Source organism: Nelusetta ayraudi, unplaced genomic scaffold (assembly GCF_046127955.1).
Source record: "Nelusetta ayraudi isolate G7.1 ecotype Tasmania unplaced genomic scaffold, CSIRO-AGI_Nayr_v1 ptg000048l, whole genome shotgun sequence".
NCBI lineage: Eukaryota > Metazoa > Chordata > Actinopteri > Tetraodontiformes > Monacanthidae > Nelusetta > Nelusetta ayraudi.
In genome coordinates, this window is record NW_027466098.1 from 14,260,760 (window position 1) to 14,281,477 (window position 20,718).

The 20,718-nt window shown below is 46.9% G+C and overlaps 1 protein-coding gene across 2 annotated transcripts; it reads right to left on the reverse strand.

Moving 5' to 3' along the window:
• Window positions 1–190: 190 nt before the first annotated feature.
• On the reverse strand, window positions 191–19,890 carry smtnl (smoothelin, like). 2 transcript variants are annotated; one of them, XM_076036511.1, is made up of 10 exons: window positions 19,706–19,890; window positions 18,239–19,071; window positions 5,394–5,475; window positions 4,861–5,115; window positions 4,363–4,419; window positions 4,218–4,278; window positions 3,988–4,134; window positions 3,767–3,890; window positions 2,287–2,438; window positions 191–856 (listed from the first exon to the last, which is right to left on the reverse strand). In XM_076036511.1, exons 2-10 carry the CDS (start codon window positions 18,926–18,928, stop codon window positions 730–732), a joined length of 1,695 nt encoding a protein of 564 aa, XP_075892626.1. In that variant the 5' UTR covers window positions 18,929–19,071; window positions 19,706–19,890; the 3' UTR covers window positions 191–729. The 2 variants fall into 2 exon arrangements, with proteins under 2 accessions (XP_075892626.1, XP_075892625.1); XM_076036510.1 differs by having other exon boundaries at window positions 18,239–19,147.
• Window positions 19,891–20,718: the final 828 nt, after the last annotated feature.

The window sequence follows — 20,718 nt, forward strand, 5'->3', positions numbered from 1 at the left end:
ATATATATATATATATATATATTTTTTTTTTTATTGCAACAATAGAACAATAGAACATATTGACTTCAATGTGTCAGACAGTAGATTTTTTTTTACCTTTTATTGTTCACTTACCAAATGCTGACATATTCCCAGCAACCCAACATCATACAGGGATGTGACTGGAAGTCAGCAAAAAGATACTGAAAGATGAATTTTATTTTTTATTTTCCAAGAAATTAAATCTTTTTTTTTTCTTTTTTTTTTTTGCCCCAACAGTGACCTCAACCAAGTCTTTGTAGTAGTGACACGTGTGAAACATACATTGCACTGGTGTGACATGAAAGGTTAAAATCAGGAAATAAACGAAAAGATTTGTGCAGGGTATCCAAACTACACCGATATGGCCACACAGAAAAAAATCCACTGCTGAAGAGCAAACTTGGGATTTGTGTGTGAAGTTATCCTCTTCTAGCTTTATCATCACAGTACAGACACACACACACACACACACACACACACACACACACACACACACACACAGTGCTCCTGAAAAGTCACCGCCCACTGCATTTTCTGCGAACCCATTCTCGCTGACTGTTCACCAAACCACCACCAGGGGGGAGTAGCAGGCTTTTCAAAGTGCTCCGTTTTCCAGCTGTGGCCCTCCAGACCTCTGCTTCTGGTTGGACGAGGAGTGTGAAGGAGAGGTAGAAAGAGGAGGGGGTGTCTGAACAGAGGGCCCGGGGATCACTCGAACTTGCGCAGGTGGTTGTAGAGGGACTGGACGTAGGTGAAGACGCACATGGGGTCGGGCTTGCGTCCCATGATCATCATGTCATCCACCTCAATCAGCCTGTCGCAGCCTGCCTTCACCCTGCACGCACACACACGCACAAAGAGAGAAAGGCGAGAGAAGTGAGCTGCCTGCAAGGGCCACAACTAAACAACGGAAACGGCAATTTACTTTGGAAAGACAAGATTTCTTACTTTTCAAACCAACAACTTCATGTACCAACCAAAGACGCTAATATTTTTTGATAATGCAGCTAGTGTACGGTCCAATGCAATGAAACTGGTAGAAATTTTACAATAATAATCTTATAGTCTACAAAGTAAAACTAGCCTTTAGCTGCAGTCTGGCATGTTTACATCTGACTGTTCATAAATAAAATTAACAAATTACAGACTTAACAAAAATTCTGTCATAGAAAATACGACAGAATCTGTTTTGTTTGGATGAAGGCCAAGTAGCACATCTGAATGTTTCAGTTTTGACTTGCTTTTTTATTCCATTCAGAAGGATCAACATTACACTTTATTTACTGTACTTATTTTATTTACTGTGCTGAAAGTCTCTGCTGTGTGATCTATTTGAAAGGTCAAACTTAAAGCCACATGCGAAGGATTGATTCTGTCGCCCAGTGAATATTGTTTTTCAGCTAAATCAGCTTAGCGCCGTCGCTGTTTTATCAGCCCAACAATAACACAGTCTTATATCGAGGCTCGCTGTACGGTGTGTTTATGTTCGGGCCTGTCTCACGCCAGATCATCTGTATGTTGCCCTCCATGTACAGTTGAAACAGGGTAGCAGAGTAACAGAGTCAGGCTAAAGGAATGCACACCTTTCGACAGAAGCGTAAAGGAAACAAAGTAAAACAGGGCCAGGAAGACAATAAGATAATAATAAGGTTCGAGATTATAAATTAAAAGGAAATGAAAGAAACGTTGCTACAATCAAGCCTCAGAATGCTGATGCGGCAAAGATGAATAAAGACTTTCAGACCACAGAGTAAAACTGAGAATCCACACGTGAACCTCGACAAATAAACAACTGTGTTGGAGCACAATGGCACTGCTGATCAATGGCGCAGTGACATTTCAAGACTAACGCAACTTGCACATTTTTCTTCATGTGGCAGAATTTAAGTTGCTGATTGGTTCAATTGTTTTGATAATCATGGTTGTGGTAACGTTTTCTACTCCTCTCTCCCTGCATGGAAAGACCTCAGGTTGACTGAAGGCTATTGTGGTCAGATACTCAAAAAAGAGAGAATACAGAGAGTTGAACAATTTCCAGTGAGATGTTTCACTCAAGACAGTGACATTAACATCAACTCTCAGCCATTACTATGTGCTACTCGCTGTAAGCTGACGGCCAGCGACGCTCTCGTGTTATGTCTTTTTGCTGTGGAAGGCTTTCCACATCATTTTGTCATCAACAGCGGATGAAGTAAAGTTGTGAAATGGACATTTGAAGCACAAAGAACCCCCATGAATCAAACCTCTCCTGCTAACGCGACTCACTCTGCTGTTCCGAAGGCCAGCTCGAAGTTTTGCTTGCGGTTGGCCGGTGACAGGGAGTTGTAGTCAAACTCGGTGGGGAAGAAGGAGTGCACCAGAGCGCAGAACGCCATCCCGTCGCTCCAGCTGGAGGAGAAGTTCTGCATGTCGATGTTCTATGAAGGAAACAGAAAACTAGTGTTGGAAATCACTGCACGCGTTTCTCTCTCTCTCTCTCTTTTTTTTTTTTCAAAAGAGGATTTCTGGCTCCTTCCAGGCTTTTATTTTCGGAGAAGTTGAGACAAAGCAGTAAACGCTAAAACGTTCAATGAGCTCAAAGCCCCGGCGCTTGTAAAAGTGACTGGCAGCTTGTCGTGGCTTCGTAAAGCCTTCGTCGCAGGCTCCGTCTAGCCCATAATTATGATGGTTACAACAGACCGCTTCCTCAGTTCTCCTCCACTTTCTTCTCCCGCCTCCGCTCTGGTACGTGCTTTTGAAATCATGTCATTTGAGAGCAGACTTTTATTAGACTGAAGTTTGGACGGAACTCTCGTTTGGAGAGCACTTAGATGAACGTATCTGACTGTCTGGCGTTTGCGTCACAGTCTTGGATTTTACCTGGGCTCATTTCAACAAGATCAGCAATTAAACAGTTGACTCAATGCAGCAAGGTGACTCATACTGTGGGTTTTTTCTCCCCAAAGGACACAAACACAGCGTCAGTTTATGGTCTACTACTGTGTGAAAATAACATAATTCTGAAAACAAGCTAAACTCCCAGCAGGCGCACCAAGCAGAAACCACTTTTTCTGTAGCTGCCCCAATTGACGCAATTATCAGACGTGAACGGCCGTCTGGAAGCCATCCGCCTGGGAGATATGTGAGAAAATGGGTGTGAATAAAACTTTAAAAAAAAAAAAAAAAAAAGAATCCTGAGAACACATGTGGAGCCTGTCGGGGTCCCTCCACAGCATCAGGTTGGCACGTGCAGGAAAGTCAGCTATTGCTTAATGCTGGTTAAGGCCACGCAAGCAACAACCTGCATGCCACAGTTCAGAAATTACATGGAAAATTCTCCCAGTGACTGACTTAATTTATGAGTAAATGGCATACTGCTCCATTTACTACCGACACAAATTTCTTTTTAAAGTCGCAGTCAGTTTTGGACTGAAGTCTGATTTCTCACATGCAATTTTTCTATGTTCTCTGGCAGAGGCACAGATGATTGTTGCATATTTAAGTTGTAAATAAAGTTTTTTTTTTTGAAGATTTGACCTTAAGGTGTTGTCTTATTATTAAAGGAGATAACTAGCCATTCATTTGTACTTTTTCAAATTACATATCCTGATGACGTCGATAAGTGTGGTTTGTCCAAGTGGTGTAGCCGTAAACTTGTCTGCATGTCATCTCACATACTATGAAGGGGCCCGCACTGCGCTATTAACAATATACATATTGACATTGGCTGTAGTTGCATCTGGAAGTTTGTTTCTGATTGTTTTACCTGGTAGCCAATAGTCTTTGAGCGGCACCACTCCAGAAGAATCTGTTTGATGCTGCTGGCGCTTGACACCCCAAAACTCTGAGAACGCTTCAGTTTTGGTTTGGAGTCCACTGGTTTGGGGCGACTGGAGGTGAGACGGGGGAGACAAGAACGCGTTGGTACAGTTTCATTTTTGTAAGAAACACGTTTTAACCACAACTGCAGCGTTTTGACTCTCATACCTGTTCCCAGCTTCCGACTCCAGCCTTTCGAAGACAGATCTGCGAGCCTGGGCGCCGATGTTGCGGGGCAGCGTCTGCGACCTCACCAGCTCCCGTCTCCTCTCACCCACCTGCCCGAAGGACCTCTCCCTGCTCACGTCGCCGTCTCTGTGAGACAGCAGCGAAGGAGGATCAGAGAATAGTCAATGCTACTTGTAAAAATCCTAAACAAGCCATCACCGGTCACTCACCTGTCATGCTGCCGTAGCCCCGAGTAGGTCACAGACTTTGCAGGGGCTGAGTTTGCCTTTTCTGTAAAACATACAAACAGTTTTCATTATCTGTAACATTGTAGAGTGTGACAAACTATCAGGTGTCCCATAGAGCATTTCTCACCGTGGAGGTGGGGAGAGCCTGCAGCTCTGACAGGTGAATGAGTCCATGTAGAAGACACTAGAAGAGGAGAAGGAAAGTGAACTTGTGAATTCATTGGCAAACATTTGTGTTTGGAATAGAAATGAAACCAATCATTTCACAACTGAAATCAACTGGTGTGCAAAAAAGGCAATAAAGTTATTTTATTTACTTTATTGCTCCATTTTCCAGAAAGTCAGTGATGAAACACACAGTCTGTAAGGTGACCTTTTGTGATGTCACAAAGGGCCCTGTTACCACTGCCAAGGTTAGTGACACCACTCGCTAAACATCCTGACTTCTGGTGATCTATGACATCTTTTGGATATCAATAGTGCTTGGCTTGGGGTTATGTATGATAATTAAGATGGCAAATTAATACGGCAGCTTCAATGTGAACGTGTAAAAGAGTTTCTTATTGGTGCCAAGAGTCTAAAAATAACTGACGAGCAAATAAACAAATTTGACACCGTCGGCCACCTGCTGGGCTTTGCTCTGCTGACGGCTGGGTCGGCGTGGTGCCAGCGTCTGATTGGCCGGTGGGCGAGGCCTCGGAGATGGGAGATGGAGGCGATCCAGCAGGGCTGGAGGGGGAGTCGGGCCTCCTCATTTCTGCCATCTTGGTGGTGGCAGTGATGGGGAGGTGAGGCATCCGCATGGCGACCGGGGCCGTGTGCTCATGGGGGAAGTCGTTGGGCGGGGAGATCTTTCCATGGGCCAACGCTGAATATTCCGCTGGAAAAAGATGATGTAAATATTAGGGGAACAAATGGGGGGATTGTGTCTAACCCTCACCCCATGTTTTGAAAGCCAGATCCCCCCCAATAATTATGACACACACCCTCTCTGAAAGACACATGGCTCAGGCTAATGCAGCCAAACTATAGTCTTACATCATTTGGGGTTATTTTTTCACAGACTGTGTCATAGGGTACATTAAAAAGCCACTTTTCACAGCACCCTAGGGTTGCTATGACTTCAACCCTGGTGCACTTTGAACAACAATCGTCTACCTGTTGCAGCACAGTGGCCGTTCTCCAGACCGGCTGGTGTCGGGGTGTGGTCCACCTCTATTGGCTCCTCTCGCTCAATACTCTGAGGCATAAAGAAAAAGCAGTGAGCGGCAGTTCACTGGCTACAAATCACTGCATTGACCTGCTGGATGTTGGACTGAGGTAAGTTTGGTTGGGGAAAAAGCCAATGGAGTCTTTTAAAAAATAAAGCTTAGAGGGTCACTGGAGAAGTTACACAGTCACAATCAGATTGGACAAATCTGATGTTTTCCAGCCTGAGACTTTCTGCTGGTGTGAGCGTTGAAACTCAATGCACCACCGCCATGAGTTTCATCAGGCCTTGAACTAGACTTTTACCCACTAACGCACAACAAAATAACTTCTTGAATCGTGACCGTGGCTCCCGCCTCCATCAGTACAAGTCCCATTGTACTCAGATACGCTAAAAGTGTTTCAAATGGGAGCTTTTCGAAACGGATGTGCAAAGATTGAGACTTGAAATCCCTCTCCAACTGTGAAGTGGTCATTGGTTTTAATGGTCAGAGGATCATGTGACCTTTACTGGCGACCTCAGCTCTTGGTGGCACTTGATCGGTTGGGAACGATGGAGTTTTGTAACACTTGTTTCCTAGTGAACACGTGCAAGGTGTATTTTGTGAGTCTTTCACAAAAACACGTGGCATGTTTGCATGTATTGTTGGGTTGAAACAGGAGAGAACAGAAAGCACGAGGGGTATCCAGATGCTTGCAACTCACTCGCTGAGTCACTGTAGAACCACTTCACTCCTCAAAATTCAGAATTCGGGCTTTCCTCCAACATGTGGGCTTCACCGTGGACGACTCAACTTCAGACAAAACAAAACAAACCTATAAAGTACGACCGGACTCGGCTTCAAAATAGTGTGCGGATCAAATGAGCCGTAGGCGTGAGAGACGTCAGGTTGTTCTGTTCTGTGTGTCTCACTCTCCCTCGCACCACCATTCCCACCCCACCCGCCAGATAAGACTGGAGGGGGGCTTTGTTTTAAATCAAGTCTCACTGCCAGGCACAGTGACGGGAAAGCTGCCAAAAAAATGTCCTGTGATCTAGAAGCACGACTGCTAAAAATTACTGACCGGGTGATTTAGTCACGTCAACGTCTTGAATACGTTGTACTTTCCGGCTCTGTCTATTTCCTGTAATCAGCGCAGTCTTGTAATGGAGACTTTTTTCTGTTTTTTCCCCCCAGGCACAATCAACTTGATACAAATCGGCGTTTGCAGATGCTTTCATCTCCGAGCGCTCCCCACAAGGTGCCACTGACCCACATAGGCTCCGCGTGGCTCCGCGGCACAGATAAATGGAACTGGGCGCTGGGAGATAATCAGCCACGCCACGCGGGTCAGTGGTGCACTTTGATAGCGGCTCTTCTCAGAAGGTCAGCGTCAAACCACATGTCACATTGCATCTGGGTTGCACTCACAGATGCTGGAAGAGGCTCTGAGGGGGATGTAATGCATCCTCGGCCAACCATGATGATGGACGTCCGCTGCTCTTCGGCAACAAATAGTTCCCAACAGCTGGTTGCACTTCAGACTTGGCTGTCACGGCAGAATTAAGCAGGCAAGGCAGATTTCTGCAATGCCTGAGTTCGGGAACCCATCCTTTTCACCAGCGAAGGATCGGCTGGATGGATGGAGCTCTGCGTTTGGTTAATGTTGTCATTAGTGTGGATGCAGAACTGTTGCATCTGCTCAGCTTGTCTTCAGCTGTCAGACAAGCTTTACAACAACGTTCACATTTTTGGCATGTCACCTACAGAGCCATAGTTCCCTGCACTTGAGTTGAACTGTTCACTCATCGGGCGACGTCTGGCTGTACAGATGCCTGATGTTTGTTCGCGTTTTGATTAGAACCGTTGAGCTTGGCAGCTGCATTAGCAGCGATGAGAGACCAAAGTAAAAGAGTAGAAATAAAGCCTTTGAACTGAAAATTCCAAAAGCTAAAATGACTGAACTGTTTGTTTTAGATGAATATAAAATAAATTCTCAGTTGGATTCCTTGTCAAGTTGCAACAATCATTATTTGATTTTGCACCATGTTCTGTAACTGTGTTCTGTAACTTTTAGCTTATAGTTCCCAGTGTAGTTCCCAAGATAGAATGCTACCTAAACTAAAAGGCCTCCGAATCTGAAAGTGGGACAGCTGAAAATCATCACTGTTCACCTCTGCTGTCTGTTCTTCCCAGGCGTAACATCTATCGGTATGAGCAAAAACAATAAAGCCCATAGAGAGGCATGAAGTGGAGACCACCTCCGTGTCCCCTCCAGTCTCACACACTTGTAAAGAACAACAATCTGTTCTTGCTGAGAGATAGCGTGCTGTGTTCTTTGGTGGAAAGATCTGGGAATGTGCAAATGTGTATCCCTTTTTTTCCCTCGCCTGAGCTCACCATATAGGAATGCCAAGTGTGTGTGTGCGCACGCGCACCCGTGTGTGTATATCTGTGCGTGTGAACAAAAGAGTGCTCTCTGGGTCTGGTGGCATTTTAAAAAGACTCTGACACATCTGGAAGAAAGAAAAACGTAAGGGCTCCTGCAGTAAAATTCTATGTAAAAATATACAGGACATCGTGCATGCCCGTTGCATGATGGGAAATGGCGCACAGAGGGCCAGAGGAGTAAATCTGAAACAGCAGGAGGAGTGGGAGGTGGAAGACAAATTGCTGGCTTTGGGGAAGGGGAGTTTTCTTTTTCCGGCTGAAGCACTCAGATCATCAGACGCGCTGTGCGGGTCAGAGGGGGAAACACGATAGCCGAGCGACACTCCCGCTATCTCCAGGTTCTTTCTATTCTGTTGGCAGGACACGTAGGTGCTGTCCAGTCAAGGCGCGTGCAACTCGTGAGTTGCACACACACACACACACACGAACAGCTGACATTTGAGGTTATTGTCTTGAGTAGCCGTTTTTTATTGGCATTTATGAAAAACAATCTGCAAAAAGTTGGCAAAATGATCCAAAAGTTTGGTGCAACCTGGAGCTGATTCCTACCTGACCCGAGTTCAAATATTTCATCTGTGCTTTATCACTGCAACTGTGCTGCTCCAACATATTGACAAAATGTGAAAACAAAAGCCCCTGAAGAAACATATCTTTGGTTCGCTAACCCTAACCCCATGTGACTGGCCCTGGACACAATCAGAATTGTTATATAGTGTGAAAAAAATCTGAATGAAACTAAAATGCAGCAACAACAACAAGTCACGTTTCTTTGTTGGACGGCAACAACACACGTGCCCACCAGGGTGTTTGCTGCATTCTGATAAGTGGCTAAAAGTGGCGTGATGTCAAGACAACACTCGAGTGGACCGAGCTGTGCTGCCGGCTGACATGTTTGCATTCATCTCCAGTCGAAAGAGTCTCCACAAACCAAAGCTGACCAGGGACGAACTGATCAGTTGTTTAGTCTGTCCTGCTATTGGCAGCTGTTGCCCCCTCGCTGCCCTTTGCAAACCAGGAACATCCCATAAATAAATAAGGGGTCATGCACCAGAGGACTGACAAAGAGTGGTCTTTTTTTAAGTGGAACAACAAATCCCAGATTCCCTGTGAGTGCGTCACAAAAGCAGTTTCAATGTTTTTCAGAACAAAAACAAAAGGATAAAGAAGAAAGAAGTAAATAAAGAACAGGGGAAGGAATTTAGTTTCATCACAGTCAATATTTGTTGTCTTTTTTGGGCATCTTTCATGGCACAATGAGGTCAGTATCCTTTCTGAATCCCAGCAGACTCTTTTTATATTAAGCATTGCAGGTTTTGTTTTCCATTCTGACCCCCCTGGCTAGAAATATCATATGAAAATACGTTAGCCAGTCAATTTGGAAAGACCCTGCCCTTGTACTGGGTGACACGCTACACTGGATTGTGTAAGGCGAGGACCGTTTCCCCAGGTGAAACCAAAGACAATCGCACATTTCTCTTCCATTGTGTGCCCCGGTGACAAGTTGGACAAAACCAAAGCCACAATATTGGGGATGTTGGACGTTGATTGAACCCGGAGACCTTGTCTGCTCACACGGGAGGAGGAATGAGGGTGCTGGGCGATGGGGAACGTCCTGCTCTCAGTCCGAGGGACATTGTCGAGCTGTCAGAGGCGTCTTCATCACTGACACTCTGACAAAGACTCTGCTGCTGCTGTAGGCGCCGCTGTTTGATGAGGGCACACTGTTTGGAAACGTGCAGAGCCACCAAGGAGCTGCTGATCCAGAGCTGGAGCCCCCCCCGAAATGTTTATTTTAGTCCAATTTTTTTTCATACCTAATTGTCGCCTGCGTGGGAATCAGCGCGGAGAGCTGGAGCAGCCTCACTCTGGCAGCGCACGCCGACGGAGGAGACGAACATTTGCGGCGACAGATAATAGTTTTTTGCAATCAGCGAGGGCGTGGGTGATTGGTCGGATTAGAGGCGCGTAAAGCACTCCGGGAAGTGGGCGGACCTAAAAAGCACGTTCACCTCCTCAAGTTCTTTGCTGTTAGTCAATTGGCCAACCTGTTATTTTCACCATGACTTTTACCTGCTGAGATCTTGATTTTCCACCGTAACAGCCCTGTGACTGTAATGATGCTGTTCACTCAGGACTGATTTTCCAAAAGCCCTTGTGGGAAACATCAAGCTTCGGACAACACTCCTTCCAGCCATGCAAACCCGTGCAAACATTCCTGTCTTGAAAATATACCTAAAAACGTACTAGTCTTTGCATCTAAGGATCTTTATGTGGTTGATTTTCATGTTGGTTTTTGAGTCGAATATCAAATTTATCATCATTGTGCATTTCCTGATCCACTCTGGAATTATGGAAAATTGCTAGAAAATGACATATGACTGTTGTTTTCTATACAGATTAAATCTCTCCTCTCCATGAATTGAATTTCCTCCATTTTCTCCTTCTATAAATCCTTGTGTTCCTCTGCAAGTTCTGTTGAAGTGGTGGATGACTGGAGGACCTCCTTCCTGTGTCGCTTATTTTTATCCTCATCATCAAGAAAAACACATTATGGGAATATTCAGTCAGTGCCCGGAACCAAAGTGTTTCCCTATTTGTGACGGGAAGTCTTGGTGTGTTTATAGCTGCAAGGAGGAAGCTAATCTCCAAGATAATAGGAATTATTACAGAGGTCGTAGACGACCGTCAATCACAGCTGACAGTTGTAGTTGATGGCTTAGGACTTTGTATTTCATTGTTTCGAATGCACATGGCTTCTGCATCTTCCTGGGCTATCAGAGGAAACAGTCAGCGATGGCGGGACGTAGGGGAGGAAGGCTCCTGCTCTGTAATTTCCTTCCTACGGCCTACGGAGGAATCCTCTCCAAGAGGGATCACCAGTCGGACCACCTGTTCTTCAAATACGCACACGCAGCCTGCAATTTCTCCGCTAGAAAGATGGCAGGGGACGCCACGTCGGGAGCTGCCAGTGGAAAATATGCCCGGGCCTTTGAAGTGACAGGATATAAAAGCCTAATTACAGGTGCGAGTCGCGGCGCAGGGAAAAGTTTTCTTCATAAACACGGCCGCTTTCGTCGGGAGGTAAAACAACAATTACGGGACTTATCGTTTGCTGCTGAGAGGACGCCGTGCACCTCGCAATCTCTCCTTTCCTGCAAACCAGCACATGTAATAACTGCAAAGCTGCTCGTATCAAGGGTGGTCCGGTCCAGTCTGTTGAAAAAAATCATGTTCTGCTGTCGATAAAAAGGCAGGACACGGTCTAAAAATCTTTGGTTCAAAAACAAATTCCTCCTGCGCATGAAATCTAACAATGTTTGACTCTTCGCACTCTCCCTGCCGTCCTTTGCTCATGTCTTCAAGATGTGGAGGTTTTCCCTCCACGAGGTTGATCTACAGTATGCGAAGTAGGTTCCCCTCCAGCTGTGGGCAAAAGATAATTTTTCCCGTCTGTACTCCATCTTTTAACATATGGCAACGATAGATGGCGGCGCCCCTTGTCTTCCCACGTCCTCACCTCCTCCTTTTCCTCCTCCTCCTCCACTTCCATCTCTTTTTCAGAGAGTCAAATACAGGACAACTTGTTGAGTTGGATCGGACCGAAATGTCGTGCACACATCTTCAGTCTCGCTATGAGACGAAGACTTAAAAGTTAAAAATAACATTCAATTTAAAATGAAATAAAATTACTCCAAAAAACTCGCAAAACTTTGCTGGCTGGTTGAAGGTCCAGCAGCGCATGCAGAATGTTATGACTGTTGACTCCGTGAAGAAAAAACAATCCGGTAACTGGCAGTAAAAACTGGTTGCAGCCAGACTAATTACCGAGACTAATCAGCTGACAGCGAGAACCAGTTTTGCAGCAACGGCGAAGACGAAGGGGAAATGAGGTGACGTGGAAGAAACAAGTTCTCCTGAAGATGAACTGGCTTGTCGTCGAGGTTATGGCCGTATTTATCTTTGTCTTGGTATAACATCCTGGAATTTTTCTAAACGTTTCTATACATACGTACACATATACGTCTGTGTTTTTCTTCTTGGCCTGTATTTGCAAGTTGATAACCACCCCCCTACCCCGACCTTATCTCCATCCAGACATTTGCACACAGCACGTCCGCGACAGCTGTGTTTCATTGAAGAAAGCACCACTTGCTATTGTTACTTGTTTGACTCACTGTATGCTGTTACTGTATATCTGCCGCAGCGCCCCTGCTTTCCCCTGCAGGGCTCCTGATAATCAAATTTTTGCCTTTTTCACGCGTGCGCCTCCGTCGCTCCCACGGCTCACGTGTTGGATTTCAGCCACGTGGATAATTGATAGGCGGAGCGATGGACTCTGGGGGGCTTGCCTGTGCTTGAACCAGCCCCCCCCCGCCCCCCCAACCCCCCCAAGTGGCCGTCAAAAGCGGGGGTCGGCGCCCCCTGTGGCGGGAGACTTAATGTCTGACAAACGGCTAAAAAAAAAACTCCCAGCACCCCTTTGCCCTCTCACCCTGCTCTCGCTAGCTATGTTTACATGGACAAAAATAATGGGAATAAAGGCCCGATCAGATTAAAAACACTTCATGTAAGCGCGTCAATCGGAAGATTCTGATCCGATACGGTCAATTCGGAAAGAATTTTCATTTCGATGGAATTCATTTTTCCATCACGCTGGATATTACCGTGGCTTAATGACGTTTTAAAAGTTTCCCCCACAGCAGATTGACTCAGTGACATTGCTCGGCTGGTGGTGGTGGTGGTGGTGGGGGGGGGCAGGGGGGGAGCTGGCGAGGCGACACTGAGGCCAGCTTTCAAGCTTCCTGGGAAGACTTTGAGTGACTCCAGAGGGCAGCCAGGGCACGCCGTCCCAGCGGCTGGTCAGTTATTAACCTGTTTCCACAGCGATGGTGACGGGAACACGGCCTATTGTCTGGAAGTCATTAAGAGGAGCCAGGGGTAGCCAGGGAGTGGCTGCATACCTCTGTTAAACCCCCAGCAGAACACACACTCTCTCTCTCACTCTCTCTCTCTCTCTCCCGCTGTCTTCAGCTGTGCCCTGCTCTCAGTCCCACTCCGCTCATTCATCTGCTTCAGCTCCTAATAGCAGGTCTTTATCTCAATAACAATTGCCAAAACCGGCACTCACAAATAGTTGTGATAAGCGGTTTGTCTCGGTTCAAACAAACAGCATCCAGACAGACAGACAGACACACACACACAACACACACACATTCGGCCCAGTGCTTCCTGAATTGTGGTCGCACCTAAAATTCCAGTTTGTAAGTTTGGTATTCGAGCGCACATTCTTTTCATAGAGTCCGCTCGTTGGGACCGTCGGTTGTATTAATAGTTACAAAACAGAGTTTGGGGGGGGGAGCTGGGGGTGCCAGGAATCCAACATTAAAACACTGCCAGGCTCCAAAGGAGGAGAGTGGGGGGATGGGTGGGGACGATGGGAGCCACAGGGCAGGGAGGGGTGCAGAGATGTGTGTGTGTTGGGGGGGGGGTGGAGAAAATGTGTGTTTCTGTGACACACGTCAGGACGGAGCGTCAACGTCAGCTGTCTTTTGTCGTGGCGATGATCTCCATCCAGCTGAGCGCAAAGACGCACACAATCACAATCAAACGCACTCGCTCGCACAGCCACTGGTCAGCATCGCACACTGAACAGAGAAACTAGAGAAACGTCCGTTGACCACACAACACGAGGCACGACAACTTGCAGTTTTAGGTTCCGCATCAGCACCGCTGCTCAACGCAATGTTTGCACACTAAGCATCAATTTTCAGTTTCACCTTTCCCCTGACCTTAGTATGGCTTGAGTGTGTGCGCGTGTGTGTGTGTGTGTGTGTGTGTGTGTGTGTGTGTGTGTGTGTGCGCGCGCACGTGCATGCATGTGTGTGTGTGCAGATAAGAGCGAGATAGCATCGTGGTGCAGTGGTGTAATGTCAGTCGGAGATGGAGCTAATGGGTGCACTGGGAGCGAGGGATGGAGAGTGTCAGAGACGTGGGGGTTTCTTGAACACACGACACAAGCACACACAACACACACAGACTCACGCACACACACACACACACACACACACACACACTGCTTCCTCTACTCCCACTTTGACCATTAAATATCAGTTTACGTGTCAAAACTGAGCTATTCTGACATGAACCAAGACGTTTCCAGCCCTCTTATGCACTTCAACGCCAACCCACCGCCCACGTCGTTCGCTGGTATTAACCCACTGGCGCCGTGGCCGCGTGACATCCATCCACTTTTGCCCTTTGAACCCGCAGAAAGACGGGAGAAACACATCTGACAGCCGACCCTAAACTCAACATGTCAGGCGCTCGAGAAATCACCACTTATGTAACGCCCGATTGGAGCGCTACACGGGGCCGTAAATCAAGCACGCCCCGGCGTTAATGGAGAGCAGTCGATAACCCCGCGACCTTCCTGGGGTAATAACACAAGAAAATACACAGAGAAGGAGGGGCTGCCTGTATTAGTGACCGATGGAGTCTGGAGCGACGCAGGTGTGGTCTGCCAGTTTGAGGCGGTGGCGAAAAAAGGAAGTACGATTGGAAGCGAGGCGCCGGGTGAGGAGAATGATTAACGTGACGCAATGCACGGGGACAGTTTGGTGGAAAAGTATAAACCTGCACGCGGTTGATTTTGCGAAAACATTTCAACATCTGTTAATATTTGATGTAATCAGTCGTCGCCTTTGATGTGAGCCAGAGTTCACTGCTAGCGGACTGGAATGTTTGCCGGAACTCACGGCAGACGGAGGCAGAAATTAAAGCATCTGTCTCGGATGCCTTGAAAAGCAGAACGGTTCATTTTCTACGGCGTAACCAGATGGACTGTTTTATTGAAACTTTCCTGTCGGGGTAAAAATGGCCTCGTCATTGTCACTCAGCACGTTAACCTGAGCGTGCAGCCTCGCTGTTTTTCGTAGGAGTGATCTGAAGGCTCTCTGCCCAGGACGAAGGAAAAACGAATGATATCACGGTGACATCACGGGTGTCGCGCAGAGTTCAAGAGAGAAAAGAGGCAAAATATTCCAATGCCAAAAACAGAGGGTTTTTCTCCCCACTTAAGGCTGATGTCTAGACTGGAGGCATGAAAACGAGACGAGTGCGGGTGAGAGGTGAAGGAGGGAAGAGACAGGAGGAAGAGGGAGGAAAGATGGGTCCCTTCACATTCTGGCCATTTGAATCAGCATTTGCAGAGAGCATTTGCGGCCTCCACTGTGATGATACACGTATGTTATACACATTATTTCAAAAAAGGTGTTTACTGTTGCATGTGATGTTGTGTGTAATTGCCAGTGTTGCACTTTTGCAGCGATGGCTACTCAGTGTGTGTGTGTGTGTGTGTGTGTGTGTGTGTGTGTGTGTGTGTGTGTGCATGTGTGTTGCATGTGTGTTGCATGTGTGTGGTGTGTGTGTGTTGGTGAAAGGTCCTAATAACATCTGGAGATCAGGCCGGAGAAGAGACACGTTCACGCACATCTGTCTGGCAGAGAGCCATCAGTTGACTGATGCCGTGCATGTGTGTGTATGTGTGTGTGTGTGTGTGTGTGTGTATGTGACGTGATGTCAGCCCTGCCTGTTTGAACAGCCAACTAAGCGAACTGTTGTGCAGCTTCCTCACATCCTTCTGACAGATAATGAGGATGTGTGAGGAGGAACTACAGTGGCTGAGGGTTAACTGACAGCAGGGGATTCTCTGCAATTCTGAAACACACACACGCGCACAAGCGCGCACACACACAAACAAAGGTGCTATTGTGTTGCTCCGCGCCGACCACTTGATTCCGTGGGAGATAACATTCCACTGTTGTATCCACCACCACATAGTTTGGTAATTACAGATGCAGGAGGAACAGGCATTTGCATAACGTGCGCCCGCGTCAGCATGCCGTGCGCGCGTGTGCATTTGCCCATGAAATCTGACCCTGGAATAGATGTCGGGAGGTAAAAGTGACAACCGGAACAGGAATTTAGGGGTTGCCTCAGCCTGTATTATTTTTTTTAAAGAGTTAAATCCAAAACAAATGTCTTAATAGAAAGCTCATGTTTTATTATTTTTATCAGTCCATTAATCATCCACCAAGGACGCAGAGGACTGAACGGGCAAACTACCACAAACGCGGAGAGGCTGCAACAAGTTAAAATAGAATTTGATTTTTTTTTTTTTACTTTCCTGGTGCTTTTTCTACATACTTTCATACTTTCTAAAGCAAAAGGATCAATGAAAGGTTTAGTATTTTATTGGAAGGGTTTAAAAACACTAATTGATGTTGGTCAACAGACTTTTAACAGCTTAAAACATGAATTTCTAGTTGTAATAATTAATTTCTAAAACAAATCCACCTTGTTATGAGTTGATCATTAAATATCGTAAAAACTATAACTAAGTAAGGGGAGAGATTTTGTCAAATTAAAAAAGATGACTCACAAAATGTTTTTGAGCACCACTGTAGTTGCCTGTTCTTAGGTAAACAACTAAGAAGCTTTGCTCAAAATCAAAAATCCAAATGTGTTTCAATTTGCAGCAACATTATTTAAAACATTCCAGTCATTTATGACTCTATTTTTCATTTTTTGGCCAATTCTAGGACAATCCTGTTTTCCACCATAAACCTCTGACAAGTTTATTTTTAACGGCTGTTTACTATGGGTCAACATTTCCCCCCCAAAACCTTCCTGTAAATCACTGCACGCGCACTTAAAGCTGTTCTTTTTTTTGTTGTTGCCTGTCAAACCCAGTGGAGGCCAGGGAACTTCATCCTCAGTCATCTAACCACAGGATGAGCACAAACCAGGCTGTTCCATTTTTGGTTTTCCTCACGAGCGAGCTGAGCCAAAAAAAAAAAAACACTTCAGCTGTTCAACAATCCAGGGGAAACACAACAGGAATGATGGTCCGATGGATCCGAGTTCAGACATTCCAAAGTTAAAACTGAAACAGATAATAGGTGGCACTGACTACTGAGCACGAAATCACTGGCACATGCTGTCAGGTAAAGATGTAATCAGGACACAGCATCCTTATTTTCTCATACTCTGCATTTTCAAATCTTTCAAAAAACCTCAACATGCTGGTCTTTGATCAGCCTCGCTCTTCAAAGACGCTCCCGAGGTCCAGAGGAAGGATCCCTTTCCAAACCAGCACCATGTAATCGTTCAGGTGAAGCTCAAACATGAAATTATGCCCAAAGTGGTCCCACTGCGTTGGGACTGACAGCGATAATGACTAACCCACATTTCACAATGCTGAATTTCACATATTTAACTCGGCTCTTAGAAAACCACACGACCGCATTAACCTCACCTCCCAGGAGTCGACCCGGCTCGTGTTACTGCACTTCATAAATTCCCGGAGCATCCCGCGGGAGACAAGCCGAAGACACACGCCACTACCGCCGCCGCTAAGCCCCGCCCACTTTTACACATGGACACTTTCCTAAACCACGGTGCAATTAGTGGACGTCTCTGCCGCGCTATTTCAAGTTATAAGCCAAGTATTGAGGCGCTGGCATGTTAAACGACTTGCAGAAATGCGTGGTTGTCATCAGGACGGCGTGTGTGTGGTCTCCATACCAGGAGATCTGCCAATGGGATCCGATCCGATGGTTTACGGCCATGACTTCTGATGTGTTTTCATGGTTTAGTGTAGCTTGTGCAATTTGTTTTGCTAATCTGTGTGTTTCTCGAGCACAGCGGAGGGCAACAAAGAAATCCTGGAGAAAACTGGTGATGATGTTTCATGTACATCCCTATGTTTAATGATTTATTTGTGGTACTGAAGGCTTATTTGACTGTATTTTATGATCTTAATTCAAGCGTGTGATCGCGGTTCACTTGTTTGCATTTGAGCTCCGCTGCTGTTCTGTTTTTCACAGGAGGGGCTGTATTTGTGTAGTCAAGGAAGCCAGTCTACCAGAATGACAGAATGAAAACATACTTTGCTGGTATTATTCAGCGCCATCAGTTCCAACCACTGCCATGAAATGAGCTGGAATATTGGACAAGTTGTTTGAGTATTTCTTGGTCTGCATTTAACTAAACAAAGGGAGCTTGGAGTCAAATATTTATCAGAACATTAAACTGAACTGCAGAGCAAACAAGGTCTCGGGTCAGTAGGAAGGAGTTTCCGCTTTTAAAACAGGTGATTTTCAAAGCATACGTGCTCTTATTCTTATTATTTGAAATCCAAAGATTTGTATAGATCATTAGGAGAAAAGGTGATTGAACGAATCAGGACTCGGATTAGTTGTCAGCGCAGCTGTCCACAGACTGTTCACAGACCAAGAGCAAATTGCTAAGAGGCGCGAACACTCCGAAGAATCACATCTTGAGCGAGCGCGCTCTACTCACGTTACTCTTGCTGGACACGGCGAACGTGGCTCGGCTGGAGAAGCGAGTGGCGGTGGGGCTGCCGGCTGACACGGGTCCCATCATCATGGCGGCCACTCTGGAGGCCACTGGGGGGCTGCCGGAGGTCGGCGACGATGAGAAGGTGGCAGGTGGAGATGCTGGGCTGCACTGGCTGCTGCTGCTGCTGCTGCTGTGGCTGCAGGGTTGGATGTGGAGCTGAGTCTGGCTCTGGCTCTGGCTGTGGTTCTGGGTCTGGGCCTGACCCATCCCATAGGCCACCTCTTTCCCCTCCTGGTGGTTCTCCTGGATGTCGCTCAGATGGTTCCTGTGGTTGGGGCTGTGGTTGCTGTGCTTGCTGTTGCGCTCAGCGCCACTCCTGTCGCCCGCGCCGCATGCCGTCACCCCGCCGAGGAGCTCCACCTGCCGGGTCAGAGCCTCCAGCTGGCTGCGGAGCTGCCGGTTCTCCTGCTGCAGCAGGGCCACAGCCCGGCCCAGCGGTCCGCTCAGGCTGGCCGTCTCCTCCAGGCGCCGCTCCATCCCCAGCTTGAACGCGCTGAGGTCCACGTGGATCTCCCGGATGGCGTCCCTCAGGGTGTTCTCATAGCGGGCCAGGGCCGCGCACACCGTCTCCCCCTCGGGGGAGGCGGACCGGGGGTGACACAAGTCCCCCATCTCAGCCAGGGTTTCCATGGGTCTGTGGCACCTCGGGAACCTTCTAGGAACCTCCAGCCACCGATTAACAGGGGATGGGAGGTGGAAGGGTGTGGTTCAGGGGGCCAAAGGTCTGTTCTGTTTTATCGCCACTTCTGCTCCTCAGGCACAGATGTCTCCCTCTGTCGGAAAGCAATAAAAATGGACAAGGCCTGACCTTTAGCTTCTGGACAGCTGTTCGACTCTGCTGAGAACTCACTGAGGCAGATGCAAGAAGACGAAGAAGAAGAAGAAGAAGAAGAAGAAGAAGAAGAAGAAGAAGAAGAAGAAGAAGAAGAAGAAGAAGGAGGAGGATGAGGAGGAGCAGCAGGGCCATTTACCATTATCACACTGTTTATTATAATGGTATAATGACATGAAATAATAATTATAATTCTGTTAATTTCTTTTTCTGTCCTTTGAAAAGTACTTCCAAATAGTTAAGTTTTTCACCCTTTACTTATGTAATACTGCTGTACTAAGTTTACTTTGTGTTAAGTTTACTGTATTAAAGAAGAAGAAGCAGAAGAAGAAGAAGAAGAAGAAGCAGAAGAAGAAGAAGAAGAAGAAGAAGAAGAAGAAGTGGAAAAAGAAGAAGCAGAAAGGCGTGGGGGCAGCAACACAATTGTCAGCAACAAAAGCAACAATAAAAGTCAAACAAGGAAGACTTTTTAAGTAGATGCACCAACAGACGGCGGACGTCTCTCTGAGCTGTCCGGATTTCACAAAACAACCATAAAACACAACGGCGGGGAGGTCATCAGCAGCGGAACCTACCTCAGCTTCACTCTGGAGTTTCGGCACTCAGCAGCTGTTCCGCGAGTGAGTGCGTGTGTGTGCGAGTGCGAGCGCGAGTGCGAGTGTGAGAGCTCTGCTCCGCCGGCTCTCCAGTTTGTTTAAACTCTCAGGTTGATCACTCCTCTTTTCTGGCCTGGGAGGAGGGAGGAGAAAGGGAGGGAGGGATAAGAGGGTGGGAGGAGGAGGAGGAGGAGGAGGGTGGTGGTGGAGTGAAGAACCAACAGGGAGAGAGTAGTAAATGTGAGAGTGGGAGGAGAGGGGAGGACGGGGGAGGAGGGACTGGCTGCCTGCTGCACTGTGTAAACGATGGGAAGGACTCGCCCTCCTCCTCTTCCTCCTCCTCCTCCTCCTCCTGTGGCGGAGATATCTGTCTCCGCTTGTCACCGTCTCCCTCCGTTTGTCTTCTCTCCCTCTGTCATTAAACAACCGTCACAGAAAACGTTTTTTGTCACCACAACACACTCCGTCGTATCACATCTTGCGCAACGGCATCATCTCAATAGCGCTGATTTACACGAGGCGCCGCGCTGAAACACTTGTTGGCTGCCTTGGCTACCAGTTGCAATCGTGATTGGTTTCTTTCTCCCTTCCAAATATTATGCTTGGTGATTGACATTTGCAGGTTTGCAGAGAAGGCCTGCCAGCCCCCCCTGCCCCCATGGCCCCCTGCAAGATAAGTGATGAATTTGTGCAACGCACCCAAACAACTGGTAACATCTGGCCTTTGCCTCAAGTACAATGAAAACATTAGTCACAGGTATTAATCAGATGATGTCGGGAAGCGAGCTCTCGCCCAACTCACAACCCCCAGTTTCAGCATCTCGAAATTGCTGCCATTCATTTGAGAGAGAGAATTGTTTAGTCTGAGAGAAAAGTGTAAAATATTGAGTGGAGAAAAATCTTGGAAAGTTGAAGGGACTTTTAACACAAATCTTGCTGCACAGTTAGAAAAAAAAACAGGAGCAATATAAACTAACAATGAGTGCTATTGG

What these genes read in the sequence shown, in the direction of transcription:
- smtnl (XM_076036511.1), bottom strand. Translation starts at nt 18,928, where the DNA reads ATGGAAACCCTGGCTGAGATGGGGGACTTGTGTCACCCCCGGTCCGCC. An exon ending in CGGCCACTGTGCTGCAACAG is followed by an intron (nt 5,116 to 5,393) that starts GTAGACGATTGT and finishes ATCTTTTTCCAG; the next exon opens with CGGAATATTCAGCGTTGGCC. An exon ending in CAAAGACTATTGGCTACCAG is followed by an intron (nt 2,439 to 3,766) that starts GTAAAACAATCA and finishes TTTCCTTCATAG; the next exon opens with AACATCGACATGCAGAACTT.